Consider the following 17,266-nt stretch of genomic DNA (forward strand, 5'->3'; position numbering starts at 1 on the left):
GGACATGAGTTTGAGTGAACTCTGGGAGTTGGTGATGGACAGGGAGGCCTGGCGTGCTGCAATTCATGGGGTCGCAAAGAGTCAGACACGACTGAGTGAGTAAACTGAACTGAACTGAAAATCAATCTAGTAGATGGCAATCAGCATTTTAAAATATAAACATATAGAAATAAATATAACTTATAATTTGTTAAGGGTTGAGTACTGTCCTGCAAAATGTTTGCTTCAATTAATAACACGTGTGCACGGAATGAGTGGCTGAAAGACAAGAATCAAAGATCTTTCCCAATGGGTATAATCTTAATGGCTACACCAGGAATCCAGAGGAATGGTTCAATTTCCAAATCACATGAAGTAACACTGGACAAGCAGGTAACTGGTTTTAGATTATTTCACAGGCCTGGGGACACCTTATAAAATTGCTCTGTAAAACTGTATTGTTCATCATGTTAAAATACTGAGCACAGACATGGCCATCCCTGAAGTGGATGTCTTAACAGCTTACAATAAAACCACCATCAGTCTCTAAGCAACACCAAACTTGAAAGCTTTACTCCAGCTCTATTTTTAAACTGGAAATCTCTGGTGTGAAAGTTAACAGGAATTGCTTAATTTTAACATTATAAAAATAGTGTCCTTTCCCACGTTCTCAACACTGAAACCTTCTATCTCAAAAGCTATGCCAGAGCAAATTAAAGCCAAACAATAAAGGGCTAAAACTGGGCAGGATTTCAGCTTCTTCCTTCAGTCAAGGGAAGAGGGTCTCCAGAAAAGAAACCACACATTTTTAACCTACATGCAGAGACTGAGGGGAGTGACGAAAAGCAGCAGCCTGCGTCCTTATCCTCCCCTCTCTGACTCAAGGCCCCAGACTGCTCAGGTATAAAAATAAAGAGATGCTCGGTGGTCTGGGTCTTATGTTTGCTGGGCAGTTCAACAAGCAGCAGAGCAATGACTGCTATCTGAAAGCTGCAAACATCCACTTCCCTATGAATACTAAGCACACTGAGACGTCCATCCTTTCCATCCTACGACCAGGAGAACCAGAAGCAGATAGCAGCTCTTGGGTCCTAGGCAGGTTTTAGGTTAAAAGTTGGACTTGAAAACAAAATAAAGATTCAGTCAAGGCAAACGCCAATGAACTATTAAGTCTATGTTGCCTTCTTTCAGAGGTTTCAAGTTTCATATAAAACACTATTAGTTCCTTTCTCACTGAAGAATCTATTTCAGTATTAGACTGCATCTCTGTCTCAGGTTAAGTGGGACTTCTGTCTCAGCACTGCGGAAGCAGCCCACAGAAGAGGGGATGTGCCCTTCTTTCTCTTGACCTAGTATCTCAGGCTCAACAAAGCCCACTCCAAGAGAAGAGTGAGTGACAACCGAGATGACCGAGGCCTTCAACATCTCATTCTCACTCCATATTCAGACTACTCAGTATTTGTCTTTCCTCAGCACAGGCCTCACTAGACTCAAAAGAAAAAAGCGGGGGCTTGCTCCAGGGCCCAATCTTTCAGTTACACATGGAACATATAAAAACATCAAGGGAGAGTATGAAGTTAAGATTTTCTAGCTATAGGCCCTTTTGGCTTAATGGGAAGCAAATTAATCCTATGTTCTACATTCTGTGGGAGAAAGTGACTCCTGCCTCAGACTGTTTAACACACTGGCAGATGGGTGTGCACTACCACAGTGCACATGGACAGCAAACTGCACAGGTACCCTCTGAGAGATGCCAGCAGGGCAGCCTCAGTATTTTGTGCAACTCCCTCTCCCTGGGTAAACTCTAAGACCCCACGGTAGACCCTAGCGATAGGTACACACCTGTGGTGATCAGCACCTTCACCAGCCACCTGTGGAAGAGAAAAAAAGGCTTGGTATTGGTAGTGTGCATCACCAAGTACCAGCCAAGGTTAGTAGTTGCCTGGAAGACTACATGCCATGTCCACATGTGTGGACATGTGGAATAACAACTTAGGAAATCTGGAAAGAGAATGAGGTATTTAGAGGAGAAAACATTTTAGCTACAAGTTCCACCATGCAATATACCGCTTATCACTAACTTATCAAACATCACCCCCAAAGCCTTTCCTGATTCTCAAACACATGCCTCTTCCCTCTCCTCTAACCCAGCCTGGCAACACACACGTGCCTTTCACCATATCAGAACACACAATAGTTCTGTATACTTCTTTTTTAGATGACTGCTCTGAGAATACAATCCTATCTTAATTACAAGGCAGCAGGATGAGAATACTGAACTTGTCCTAGGAAACCAAAATGACCCAGACTCACTCAGTCAAATGAACACTGGGTTGAGATTCAAGACAAAGCTTTCAGTCTCTATTACCTATGTGCTCTATGTTGAGACAGTCAACAACTGTGATTTTCAGCCTTTTTCAAAAAAATGAGGAGTAACTTTCCTGCAAATCTAAATCGATTTTACAATAAAGTTTAATAAAACAAAAAACACGAAAAAAAGGAGCACACTAGGTTTTATCACAAAGGCTCTTTCTAATTCAAACAGTCTAGGCAATTTTCAAGAGCCTTCATATCAACCAGCCCCCAAGCTAAAGGTGAACATCAACTCTGACCAGTTTATGACCACTTTATGAAGACAATACCAAAACTGGGGAAATCTTTTAAAACCAATCATCCAATAAATACCTTCTCAGCTAAAATGAACCTACTGATTTCCTATTCACTTTTTTCTTTCTACTCAGATAGGATTCCAATGCCCACATGAAGATTAAATTCACTGTGTATTCTATTAATAGAAAGAGGTTTCCCTCCTACACATTTCCCAGCTCCCTTAAACTTGTTCCATACAACCAAAACATCTAAAAAGCAGGAAGATTTCCAGCTGTTTTCTTGAAAAAGCTTTGTATTCTGGCCAGTTTCACATTCCTGAGGGAACAAGAGGAAAATGAGGTCTAGGAATAGAAATGACCTACCATCCCAAAGAATCAAAGGGAAAATGAGAACTGAGTTTTATTTCTAAGAGACTGAAATTCCGTTGTCACAAGACTTTTCTGCTGTTGCATTAATATGCATTTTCACATAACTTTCAAAGTTTTAGGATGAGGTGACCATTTTTATTCAGGAGCTCAGCCTTCCTCTTTCTTCCATCCCTCCTTTTCCACTCAGCCTAAAATTCTGCTTCAATCAACCTCCACTTTCCCTTAAACACAACTACTACACCTATTGAAGAGAACAGTAACAAACCTCTTAATATCCAGAATACCTTCAATTTCACTGTGATTTCAACACAACAGGAGAAAACATCATAGAAGAAGCAAAAACTTTTCCTTACATCATACCTCTAACACATATGGAAAGAGTACCTTAATGATGAATATAATCAAAGAACCGACATGTGACAGCTCTATGATACTGAAGTGTGTATGCACTGAGTGTGAACAGCCACCCTGTGTGCCTCTTACCCATGTGTACAAAATGTAGTACGTGACAGCATCGTGATTGGGAGCCTCAAAAACATGGTGTTGAGTCATAAAAAGTCTCTAGTATATGAAATGACATAGAAGTATTATGAATGCAGCCTCTTCAGCTTCTACTGTCAGTGGCACCTGGACCCTCATTCAGACCTCTGGGAAAGGGCTGCTTACCTTCAATGTGCCGACGCACTGTCCAGACGGCGTTGGGGTTACCGGGAAGCTCTGAGACAGCCATTTCTGATACCTGACAGGAAAGGAGACAAACCACAGACCCACTGAGCGTGAAACTCAGCTCCTTGCTTACAATCACACTAGATAATACAGTCCCTATAATATAGCAGTGCTCACAGTGTACACTGGATTAAAACACTGGAACCAAGTAGTCAAACAGAACATTAAGAACCAAAAGGCTAGAGGTACTGTCAATTCCCAAAACTGACTTCAGCAAGCAGTGATGGAACACCTAGGATAGCTGCTGCAGCCAGGCCAAACGCTTCCTTTTAAGTATAACGTGCCTGCATCCCCCGCAAAAAGCAAGCATGTGGGAATCAAACAGTCCATCTCAATTAGCATCCTTTCCTTCCCTTTGCTCCCCTAAGGCGAAATTCCACGTCTCTTCACCAAACAATTCAAATGCCACATCCTTTAGAAAAAAATCTTCCCTTATTTTCTGAGCTGGCAGTCATCTCTCCCTCCTGTAAGTTTTCAGAGGAATCACAATCATCACCGCTTAGGACACTTATCTGAAAGTAATCTGAGGAACTGTTTTGTCCTTCCTACTTGATTTTTATGCCCCTTAATGTCAGAGTCAAGACTCCTCTGAATGTCGTATAGACTTTCAAATGGAATAAATAAAATATGTAAGATAAACTCAAAATGATCTAGAGGAGAAAACAAGGTGTGGACTAAACATTAACTGTCTATAGTATCCTTGCAATTCTTCTGTAAATCTACGACTACCTAAGATAAAAATTTTATTAAATTATTTTTAAATGATCTAGAGATAAAAAGCAAGGCAGCCTATCATAATGTGCAATTAAACAGTGGAACTACATTTTATAGGAAGAACTCAAGAATATATATGAAAGGCATTTTATTTTATCCTTTTGTTGGTTTTATCTATGTAATGGTAGCAGGAGTACCTGATCATGGTACAGGACAATCTTGGGTTAACTTCACAATCAATAAAATCTAAATGTCAAGTACGCTACACTATCTGACAGTGACTCTGCTCAACTGAGACCATAATCTAGCTGAACAAGATTCAACAAACAGATACACAGGAACAAAACAATGTCCAGCAATTTAAAAAATATTTTTGCATAACAGATTTTTTAAAATAGAATTAGAAAAAATTAGGAGGCAGCAGAGGACTCAAAAACAATGATTCTTCATCAGGTTCTTTATCTCGCAACACCGTACACAGTTTTGTTAATGCATGTATGCATTTTTTGTGTGTGAGTGCTTACTTTAACCAGATGATAACTGGGATCCAATGAGCAGCAAGTAACTTATCAAGAACTATTGGTCTAAATTAGCTTCAAGTCATTGAAATTTTGGTGACTTGATGAATATTCGAGCAGTCAAAACTTTTTAAATCCCCCGAGACAGAGATATTAATAGCTAACGTTTATTGAACAGTTACTATACGCCAGAACTTGAGCAAGTGCTTCATCTGCATTCTCATTTAATTCCTACAGCAATCCTTAAGGCAGATGCTATGAAGCCCATTTTATAGAAGAGGAAACAAAAGCTTAGTAACAGCTATTAAGCAGAGCCAAAATTCAAAACAAAGGTCCCCTTGCCTGTGTTCCAATAAAAATTTACAAAAAACAGGCAGTGGGCCTCTAAGAGCCTGGAGTTTGCCAACCCCAACTGCTAAAAGTAACTGCCATAGGAAGATTTATTTTATTTCCAACAAAATCAAGCCCAGGGCTTGCTAAGATGCATCGACACAAGAACCATGATGAGAAAAGGATATGGGATTTGAGAAGATAATTTTGAATGTCCATTTCACCTAAAATGTTCAACAATAAAGGATTCATTAAATAAATTCTGATCCACCCACTGTGGAGGTATATTGCAAAAACATTAAAAATTGTACAACTTAAAAGCACATAGTAATAAGAAATAAACTTAGTAAGATACAAATATATACATACTGTATTTAACATAGTTAAAAATATAAGTATCTAAAAACTATGCAGAAGGATCAAGACTAAAATGAGACGCAGTAAAATGTGCCATGCAGACTTCCCAACCTACACACTGTGGTGAGTGAGCCTGGAATTAATAGGCATTTTCCCCTTTGATATCCACTTGCCAAATTTTTAAAGTGCCTATTGTGTTAACATGTTAATGATTAGGAAATTTAAACTGTAAACTTTATGGAAACAGGTAAAGAGGAAAACATTTTTGTTTCATATAAACATTGAATACATCTTTGATATCAGAATAAAGCCTTAGGCTGCTTTGCTAGCACTTCCCTCCAAACCCTGCATATGATCTATAAATTCCAATCTTACCTCAAGTCCATGCCTTAAGACTCTCAGAGATGACCGTGGTCCCCTACCACAGGCCACATATAGCTGGGGAGTGTCTTCATTGGCCAGATCAGCTATCTGCACAAAGAAAAGGGGGGGAAATGTCCACTTGTGCTACTTTCCCACACACAAACTTGATTATTCTCAGGGAGACAAACCACTTTTTTAGTTTATTAGGCTTAAATATTACTACTGGCCCTGGGCACATGGAGTGAAAAAAAGACCCAATGTCCCGAAACGCAAGCAGTTTGCAGCAGCAAGTTTTACGAACATAAAAAGCTTTTATCAGTTCTTTGTTTTGGTCACACAGCACGTGGGATCTTAGTTCCCTGAACAGGGATGGAACTTGTGCCCCCTGCAGTAGAAATGTAGAGTCTTAACCACTTTAAGCCCAAGGATTTATGTAAAGTTTTTAACCCCCCAACTGCCTTCAGCTGCTTCACCCTTATACCCTGGCGAGTCCACAGACATGCTGCTGAACCTCTTTAGACTATGAGGTTAATTTAAATTAAAACTTTAAACTCATTCATACTCAAAAACAGTTGGTTAGCACTGCTCATTATGGAGTGACTGGAAAGATCTGCACCTGGCAAAACAAAATGGGAGAGAGGCTGTCCAATTCATCAACCAACACAAGGTTTTTCAGTGGTCTTGGCTGAAAGAAGAATGTGTCTCCTTCTTCTAGAGGCATGGCAGATGAAAACTCAGGTTCTTCATCATCATCTCCAAGATGTGCGATTTGATATAAGTAACTAGGGAGAAGCAAAGATTTCAGGTAAAATATTTTCTGTCCGATGTACATTATAAATATAATTAACACTTCCATATGTTATACGTGAACCAAATGAGATTAACTGTGATAACCATTTCATGATGTATATAAGTCAAATCATTATGCTGCACACCTTAAACTTATACAGTGCTGTATTTCAATTTTATCTCTGTAAAACTGGAAGAAAAAAAGCCAATAAGCATTTAAAAAGTACATTTTCTGAAGATGTCTGCCATCAACATAATGCTCATAAATCACTTTAATATTGAGTTGGCATCTATAGTTTGAGATCTCTGCTTATTGACTAGGGTTTTCCGTATCTTTAAGAACAGGGTACATACCCAATATTTGCACACCAGCGTCCAATACTGCATTACTCTCAACAGCCAAAAGGTGGAAAGAACCCAGGTGTCCATTAACAGGTAAATAATACATGGTACATACATATAGTGGGTTATTATTGATAGATAAGAAGAATATAGAGCTGACACATGAACTCTGAAACTATGCTACATGAAATGATGAGCCGGACAGAAGGGTGAACGTGTGAGTGCACTCAGGTCCCCAGTGCTGAGGGCCACGAGGAGAGACTCCTTAATGGGCATACGGGTTCAGTCTGGAGTGATAAAAGAAAGTTTGGAAAAATAGTAGCAACAGTTATACAACACTGCAAATGTAATTAATGCCACCAAATTGAACATGTTAAAATGACGAATTTTGTTATACATATTTTACCACAAAAAGAGATAATGGGTGCTAAAAAATATGAATGTTTAAGACCTATTTATTGATAAAGAAAAATATTTATTATTATTCACTACTATATAAAAATACATAACTTACAAAACACTATACATTATCATTTTTATACAAAGATTTAAATATATATATACAGGAAGGCTACACACACAAAAAAATGGTATCTTTGGGCAGGATTACAAGAGAATTTTTGCTTATATGCACTTTCCTAACTTTTCTACAATGGAAATTCCTTGTTAAGAAAACTAAAAAATTAGAAATGGGTGAAAATACTCATAACAATAGGCTAGGTTATAAACAGTGAGACAAAACAGGTATAAATTGGGAAAAGGAATAATAAAAAGACAGTTGGAATAAGCTCCATGAGGATGAGTTAAGGACATAAAGAAAGGGAGAACAACTGTAGAAACGGCAAAACTGGAATAGAATCACAGAATTTTAGACGACATTTTCATTTTCATCACACAGAAATAGCATTAGATACGTCTTCTGCACGTGCTGGCGAAACCTGAACTAGAAAGCAAGACCATGGCATCTCATTTCATATGCAATCTGGAGTCTTCAATACTGGTTTTAAATTCAAGGCCAGAGTAGAGTTCAGACTTATTTAACTCATTTGTCTATGCTGCTGCTGCTGCTGCTAAGTCGCTTCAGTTGTGTCTGACTCTGTGCAACCCCATAGACAGCAGCCCACCAGGCTCCCCCGTCCCTGGGATTCTCCAGGCAAGAACACTGGAATGGGTTGCCATTTCCTTCTCCAATGCATGAAAGTGAAGTCGCTCAGTCGTGTCCGACTCTCAGCGACCCCATGGACTGCAGCCTACCATGCAGGCTCCTCTATCCATGGGATTTTCCAGGCAAGAGTACTGGAATGCGGTGCCATCACCTTCTCCCATTTGTCTATGAAAAGCCATCAAAGACTGTAACATAGGGATGAGGAAATCATTTCATCAGGGTTGTGTCTTGTTTGCTTAAAGAGATGACCCTCTATAAAGGTTGAGTTTTACAAGACAATGAACTACAATAAGGAACTAGAGAACTAATTCAGAGTAGTACCACAAAAACTGAGACTTTACACTCAAATTGCTGGAATTGGCCCATAAGACATTAACAGAAATAGTAAAAAAAAAAAAAAAAAAGAAATAGTAAGGATGGCAAAACCAAGACAAGGAAACTACCTAAATGTCCATCGTCAGATGAATGCATTAAGATGTGGTATACATACACAACAAACTACTACTCAGCCATAAAAAAGAACAAAATAAGCCATTTGCAGCAACATGGATGCAACTAGAGATGATCATACTAAGTGAAGCCAAAAGGAGAAAGACAAGTGCCATATGGTAGCATTTATGTGGGATCTAAAAACATGACACAAATGAACCTATCTATGGAACAGAAAGGATGAACAACAGAGGTCCTAGCACAGAGAACAAAATTCAACGTCCTAAAATACACCACAATGGAAAAGAACATTAAAAGAAAAAAGAATGTTTAAAATAAAAGAAACAGTAAGGTTGGAAAGACTGGTGATATGGCTGGGAAGCTGGTACTAATGAGTTTCAACTTCAGACTTGTACCAGTGACATGTCTACGGAACATCTATTTAATACTAAGTAGTCCAGCAGGAATGCCCAACAAGAAGTTCAGGAGATCACTTCTAAAGCTACTTTTTGCAGCTATCCACAGGTATTGATTTAAGCCACTAAAATAGAGAAAGTCATCAAGAGAAAGAACATAAAAGGGAAGAGGGCAAAACTTTTGCTCTGAAGGACGTAAAACATTCTCAGGAAAGCTACAAGGCCTTGAAACTACCTCTCTTTCACCAACTTTATAGTAACCAGGGTGAAATGGGATAATAAAAGGACTACTCACTGGTTTCCAAATTCTGATGCTACGAAAAGGAAGCCTGTTTTAAGCACACACATGGCAGCAGCAACAGGCACAGTATCAAAATACTTGAGCCGGATCTCAGTAACCTGGAATGGAAAGAGAAAGATTCTAGTATGCAGGCAAATGAAGCCACAACATGGAAGACAGTGCAGTATAATAAGACAATGTAATAAAACAAAGTGGCAAAAAAAAATCCTGTCCTTCACATCCACACCAGGAGTCAGAAAACTAGAGCCCGCAGGCTAGCCGTGCAGTTCACGGACTCCCAGTGGCTGCTTCTATGCCCCAACGGTAGAGCTAAGTAGTGCAAACAGGGACCACACGGCCCACAAAAGCTGAAAATGTTCACTAGCTGGCCTTAAAAAGAAAAAACAAAAACACAAAAAACTTGCCAACTCTTGAGCTAAACCAGTATCTAAGAAATTGCCCAGTGCTCAATGCTCCTCCATGGGATAAAAGTGACAGATCTCGCATATTGCCAGTTTCAGGCGACAGAGAGTGAAGGCATTCACTAGAAGCGGCATTACCCATTCTCACATTATATGTAATCAGACCAAAAATCTGTTAACCAGGGGGAGAAAATTCACATTCATATTCCAATTCCAAACTTTAAAAGCTTTAACACCTTAAGCAACTACTTTTTAAGGCATTCAGCTCCTGTTTTTTAAACTTGTAACTATCCTTTCTATCTCAGAGTAGTTGCAATGAACAAATGGCTTATAACACCACTCTGTAAACCGTAGATAACCATCAGTTTTCAAAATAAGGTTATTTAACTAAAATTAGGATGAAACTGTAGCAAGTTTTCTCAAATTAGACTAATAACAGCTAACATACTTTTTCATTTTTTCCTCCCTCCTCCATGCTCTACTTACCATATCTTCATCTGTCTCCAAAGTGATCTTAAAGATATCTCCCTGCTCAGTTTGAGCCAAAAAGAAAAACATTGATTTGGTCTTATGGGTGGCAGAGCAGACAAAAATCATTCCTCTTTCAGGGTCATCCAGGTCATTCTAGCAAAGTCAAATACACAATCAACATCTTAGAAATTAGGATTTCTTTTCTGGAATTCAGCACCTTACCAATAAGGATCAAACAGGCCACCAAACGCCTAGAGGCACCTGGAGTCTCTCCATGCAAGCTGTGATCCAGAGCAGCTTGCCAGCCACAGGATTATGTAACACAATAAACAGAAATTCTTGTCTACTATAAATACATAATAAAGCTTAGGTTAAAACAAAATGCCACAATTCCACTCTACAGCCTGATCAGATTAATAAGGCAAAAACTATCTCCAGAGAAAAATGTCAGAGAAGAGACATGAAATTTAAAGAATCATCATTTCAGGCTGTGAATAAGACTCTTACCCGTTCACAGTACTATCCAAACCACCAACATCATCCCTCTTCTGTCTTTATCAACTTGCCCGAATCCCAGAAGGCATCCCCCTCAGCTGGTTTGTTTCTTTTTAAGTATTTCCAACATTTTGTATTTCTCTCAAAGGCAAAACATGTTTTATATTTCTTTGTAGTCCCAAAGTCAAGTACAGCACCTGGCAGTCAGGTGCCAATTTCTGATTATCTAAACTTAATTACTTAACACCACTCCAAAAATTTAACTTGCTAATCTTACCAAATTTTCTAAAATTGATGGAGTCTTACTCAAATACCATGTACTAGATAAACTATATCTTAAAAAGATTTAACCCCAGGATCTATAAATTAGTATTAAAAAGATAAATAATCTGGGGTGAAAAGAGAGTTTGAGGAAGCAGAGATCAATGACAATTACCCATGTGCTGCTGATAACTGAGGCTGGGTACACAGAACTTCATTATAATCATCCCTCAACATCTGCACGGGACTAGTTTGAGGAACCCCCAGATACCAAAATCCACGGATACCCAAATCTCTTAAATAAAACGGAGTAGTACAAGAACTGTCACAAAGTGTCATGATCCCTACAACTTATCTTCAAATGGTCTTGCCTAAAAAACACAGATACAAAAGAAAGAAAAGGCCAATGTAGCAAAGCAGTACTAATAAGTGAATCTAAGTGAAAAGTATACAGGATTCACTGTTTGCTCCTTTCAGATTTTTTCTATGCTGGAATGGGGTGGGGTAGGGGAGAATGAAAGGCAATTTATCTTCAATGAATACACCAGGATTCTTCAAACTAGAAACTTCAGGAATTTCAAATGGATACTGTTCATAGGCTCTTCAAGAATGAAAACTGTATCTGCTTTTTTAAAAGCTGAAGCACAACTGACTCCCAGTATCACGCTAGTTTCAGGTGCACAACCCAGAGCTGTGCTGGTTTTCAATTTTCTTTCTCAGATTTTGTTGTGCTAAAATACTTACTGACTTTATTAAAAACACTTAACAAAAATTAAGTTCATTTCACAACATAAATATATTTTCTCTTACGGTAAACAAAGACCTACCCGTCTCCTGGGAATTGGACAGCGGATATCCGGTTGGTCACCGAAGTTCTTATAGGTAATGTAGTTTTCGGAGCAAATCAGCACTCCACTTGGACCATCTGATCCCCCTGGAACTGTCAAGAGAAAACAAAAACCAGCAATGATTTGACACAACTATGAATTTAACCTTCAATTCCTTCTCTCCTTCAGCACGACTTAAAGGTGCCTGAAGGTGCTAAACATTCAATGTGTTTCTTTTCCCTGAGAGTTACACTAGACAAGGATGGAGCACCGTTTGGGTGATCTCAGCCTGTCCAGATATCTAATAAGGCATCTGAAAGTTTAGCTCCAAGCCCAGAACTCAGTTCTCAGCTTTGGACCTATAATCCAACTGCCTACTGGACACTCTTACATGGATATTCCATAGCAGGTTAAAAATGAATGCATTCATAAACCACTGCCAAGTTCCTTACCAAACCATCTCCTGGGTTCTCAACCTTAGAGAACACTGCCATCAACCAATTGACCAAACCAGCAAAAAGGATGCCATCCTTCAATTCTCTCCTCTCCCACATTGGTTCTACCTCTTCAGCAGTCCTCATGCTGCAAATCTCTTTTGGTTTAATGGAAATGCTTCCTGACCTTACTACCTTCCATTCCATTACAAAAATGTAATCAAGTGATCTTTCTAAAACATTCACCTTTAATATGTCATTATTCTTCTGCTTCCTCCACCCCAGCTCTTTACCTCCAATGATCCAACCACAATGAGCTTTCAGTTTTCAATGAACCATGTTTTTTTCCTGCATTTGGGCTTTTGTGCATTCTGGTTCCTCTGCCCACAACAGAAACTCCTCCTCCACCCCCACTGCACCTAACTCCTAACTATTCCTTAGTCCTCAGCTGAGAGCACTTCTGAAAGCTTTCTCTAATGCACTGCCTTCCTTTCCCTGGTTAGGAACCCCTCCTCCACGCTGTCATGGCATGTGGCACACTCTGGTAATTTTTGTGTTACTAGTATGTATTCACCATTATACTCAATCTTGTATAAAAGGAGACACCACAACAAATTTTTCACCATGCAGTCTCAACAGATTGACTTTGCACATAGTGATCATAGAGGTTCAGTAAACATTTGTTTAATGAATGAAACCCTTGTAAATGAGAAGTATCATAATACAGTATAACAAGTAATTTATATAACCTATTTTTTAAAATGCTTCTGCTTAATATATAGTCTCCTCCTAAGATTTAACACTCAAAGACAAGTGCTATTTTATATTTTTCTTCTCCAAAATCCTACCCAACAACAGACATACTTCATTTTAGACATCAAATGCAAATGACTCAAAACAGAAAGGACTGGATCACCATCTTAGATGAGCCTGATACAATTTAGATACCACAAATATAGCTGTCCTTTAGTCTTCTAATATAATGAATTAAACTAATATTGATTCTTCATGGTGAACCTCTTTGAGCTCCTACAAAAATCTTACTTTGCTATGATGCACAGAAAACACTGTTGAATCTGATTTGCTAAAATTTAAGATTTTTGCATCTACCATCAAAGGATAACTAGGCTGTAAATGTTTCTTATTACTGTCCTTCCCCAGTTTTGGTATGAAGGTATATTAAGCTCTTAAAGTGGTACAACGGTTTTTATTCTTTTTCTGATCTCTCAAGAAATTTAAGGTCCCTAAAAACTCTGAACCTTAAATCCTCTGAGGAAAAGAAACTTTTGATTATTGCCCCATTTTAAAACAAATGTTGGTCTACTCAGGTTCTTAATTTCATCTTCTATCAAGTTTGGTGACAGTTTTCAAAAATATTTCTATTTCATCTAGGCTTTCAAACTGAAGGACAGTTTTATCTTGTTTCATCCATAACATCTGTCTTTTCATAGAGTCAGATTTTGATTTTTGTAATGAGAGTGAAAGATTGACCACAGTCAAAACACCAGAGCAACCAACAGAAATCAAGACTCCAAGCTGACTGCTCTTTTTTTCTCTCCCCCATTAGAGGGTACGAGTTAACCACCACATGAATCTCTAACCTCCCCAAAACAGACAAGGCACTCAGGTTTACTATGAATAGATTACAGCTTCCAAATCCTATTAAGTAAACACTCCTAAGTTTGGGCATAAAATGGACCAAGCAAAATGGTACAAAGCAGATGGAAGAAAAAAGTACCTGTAATTAGGAAGTTTCCATGTTCCTCCAAAGGCTCACTGTATTTTCGGACTACGTGATTTAAACCAAGGTCTAATTCATAGAAAGTAAGCGTCTGCTGGGTATTAGCTGCTGCTTCCCCAGTTGGATCATTGTCTGCTTCCTAGGTAACAGTGGCACAAAGACTAATCAGTACCATAAAATCAAGCTTTCAAAGCTAGAAAGTAAAAGAGTGGATACATGTATATGTATAACTGATTCACTCTGCTGTACACCTGACACTAATACAACACTGTAAATCAACTATACTCCAGTAGAAATTATTTAAATAAATGAACAAAGTTGAAAAGGGCATCAAGATTCTTCCATTTCACAAACCAGGAAACAGAGGTCCACAGATGCCAAATGCTTTGCCAAAATTCACACTAAAAAATGGCAGAATGGGAGCAAGAACCCAAGTTTTCTACTTCTGGGACCAGAAAACACTGCCTTCCTCTCAAGGCAAAGAATGGTATGTCCCATCTTTCACTATCTCCCAATGAAAAAATATCCAAACCACCACCTCACCTCTTTTTTTCAGGGCGTTTCCCCAACAAATCCCTGTTTACACAGGGGGACTGTTCAAACCAGAGCAAAGGCGCTAACGTGGTCAGGTAAATGCTGAGACGCTCCCAAGTGTTTCAGAAAGGCATTTGGAGTATGATAGTAATAAAAAAATTGTGACCAAGTAAGATATACCTCATAATCCATTTCCAGACAAGCAAACATTGGATTTTCAAATCCCACATCTACTCCAACTACGTGATACACTAAAGTGTTTGCTTTGTGAGCCTCCAGTGGAGATGAGATGGTAAGTCGGGCTGCAGCATCTCTGTTCAAGATATATACCAATTTCTGTTTCTCAATGGCACCTGTGGATGGAGACAAAACAAAAAAACTCCAGATAATGAAAAGACGAGCTACAGAACAGCTAGATTTACATCACAATTATTTTCTAAATGATAGCCAGTACTAAACTCTATAAGTGCATTAACTTAAATTTTGCTAACACTAAAATAAAAAGGAGCAAAATTTTACCCTTCTCGTTCTAATAGAGATTTTTTTTTTTAATTTAGCGGTGCTGAGTCTTAGTTACAATATTCAAGATCTTCACTGCAGTTAAGAGGGCCCTCTTTAGTTGTGGCATGTGAACTCTTAGTTGTGACACGTGGGATCTATCTCCCTGACTAGGGATTGAACCTAAGTCTGCCCTGGGAGCTCAGAGTCTTAGCCACTGGACTACCAGGAACGTCCCCATAATAGGGATCTTAACATCCCACTAACTTTCCAAAAATTTTTATGACAAACTAAACAAAAATTCATAAAATTGCCAGCTTTGTTCTCTGAATTAGATCTAATAATTTTGTGATTGGTCACAGAAGGTTGCCCTCTGGAAGCCTGATCAGATATTCAGAGTTTTCTTCAAGAGATTTATCAGAGAAGAGACATGAATGTAAATCATCATTTCAGGCTGATGAAAGCAATCATACTCTTTGCCTAATGTGAAAACTTTCAGCATAGTCTTTTTGGTACAGTCAAAGAAACCAAAAAAGACCCATTTCCAACTAGATAAGAAGTAGAAAAGGTGTGTTACAACTTTCCCCATTGTTTTAAAAGAGAAAGCAACTTTAAACACCCAAAATGATACAAATTTTATTCAGGTGAGTGATTTCTTGGTACGCTACCAAGATCACAGCATTGCTAGTCTGAAGTGAGCTTCTTTAAGAATCAAAAAGCCAATAGAGTAAGTCACGCACTAATCATAACAGCTCGCCCTTTGGGATCCACAGCTAAGAACTGGCCAGGAACAATGCGGCGGCATCCACTCTTGCCAAAGGTTTCTTGGTGAATCTTCTCAAACATATTCTTAGATGGCTGGTATTCCAGAATAACAATCCGACCTGAGTCACTGCCAACCACAATGTAGTCTTTTGTGCCACCCGTCAACCTAAAGGCCATGAGCGACCGGATGACACCAAATACTTCCACAGTCAGTAGAGTGTGCACTTTGCCAGTGTTGGGATCAGGGCGAAGCAGTTCCAAGATCTTTCCTCGGGAAACAACAATTTCCTGTTGTTTGGTTCCTGAAAAACACACAAAATAAAGATCATGAACAATAAGAACTAATCCAAAAAGTAACCTTCATGGATCAAAATGCTACTACACATAAATACAATTAAATGAGTTGGAGGCTTAGTATTTTATTCTACTGTAAAAGGTCCTTTTCCTAGAATTTAAAACATTTAACAAAAGTGGTATCAAAGAAAAGCTTTAAATAAATGATCATGCAAGCTTTTTTAAAAACTTCTTTTAATTTTTCTAAGATTTGCCATCAATAAGCATAATTGGGAGTTGTCTACAAATGATATTAATATATAACATCTAGCTTTGTAAAATTAAAAATTTCCAAAGGCTCTTTCTAGTCCATTTTTAAGGCTATTATTCTAAGAAATCATATTAACTTTTTGTGCAGTTAGATGTAGTGTCCCAAAGAACTTTCAAAATTACTATCTAACATATGCTGTTTATTTCTAAAAAGCTCACTTGCTTTCAAAATTGCAATCAACACCTCCAGATGCATAAACAGCCAACTTGAACCCATCTCTCCCTGCTACTCATCTCCACCCTGATAAGTTGTCATCACCTTCAAATGTTGAGAATACCCAATTTCCTCCTTTCTCATACTCTCTGATCTCAAGTAACCTGCTATGAATGTTACCGTCATTTTCTCTGCCACCCAGGATGCAAACTCACATTCTATCTATCCTCACTGCCCCAGCACAGGTCTTCACTATCTAATGCCTAAATCGCCTCCTATCCTACCTGATATACCACGCCTACCTATCCCAATCCATTACCATTTGCTCAATGCCCAATCACTTATCAAGACACCTTACTTTCTAAAAGTTCTTTGGAAATGAGATAAGATCAATTACTTTAGAAACTGTAAAGCATTACATAAGTTACAATGTTCTCTAACAATTAAATTTTTTTTCATAATTTGTTTTTTACAAAAGGTTTGATGTTTAAAAACCAATCTAAAGCATAAAACTATCAATATTTAAAATGTGAGGAATTCCCTGGAAGTCCAGTGGTTAGCACTCCTCACATCCACTGCAGGGGACACAGGTTCAATTCCTGGTCAGGGAAGTAAGATTCAGCAACCCGAGAGGTACAGTCAAAAAAAAAAAAAACCACAAAACTTTAGAGGAAC

General features: G+C 38.4%; 1 protein-coding gene across 1 annotated transcript in view; it reads right to left on the reverse strand.

Moving 5' to 3' along the window:
- Nucleotides 1-17,266, reverse strand: part of SF3B3 (splicing factor 3b, subunit 3, 130kDa) — a 38,971-nt gene that overhangs the window by 18,338 nt on the left and 3,367 nt on the right. Inside the window, exons 3-11 of the mRNA XM_010850720.1 lie at nt 15,810-16,136; nt 14,752-14,924; nt 14,035-14,176; nt 11,863-11,975; nt 10,295-10,432; nt 9,402-9,505; nt 6,582-6,747; nt 5,978-6,073; nt 3,624-3,696 (exon numbers count right to left, since the gene is read on the reverse strand). Of these exons, the coding sequence (XP_010849022.1) occupies nt 3,624-3,696; nt 5,978-6,073; nt 6,582-6,747; nt 9,402-9,505; nt 10,295-10,432; nt 11,863-11,975; nt 14,035-14,176; nt 14,752-14,924; nt 15,810-16,136 (1,332 nt within the window). The remainder of the gene's footprint in view (nt 1-3,623; nt 3,697-5,977; nt 6,074-6,581; nt 6,748-9,401; nt 9,506-10,294; nt 10,433-11,862; nt 11,976-14,034; nt 14,177-14,751; nt 14,925-15,809; nt 16,137-17,266) is intronic.

This window comes from Bison bison, unplaced genomic scaffold (assembly GCF_000754665.1).
Source record: "Bison bison bison isolate TAMUID 2011002044 unplaced genomic scaffold, Bison_UMD1.0 scf7180017864295, whole genome shotgun sequence".
Lineage (NCBI taxonomy): Eukaryota > Metazoa > Chordata > Mammalia > Artiodactyla > Bovidae > Bison > Bison bison.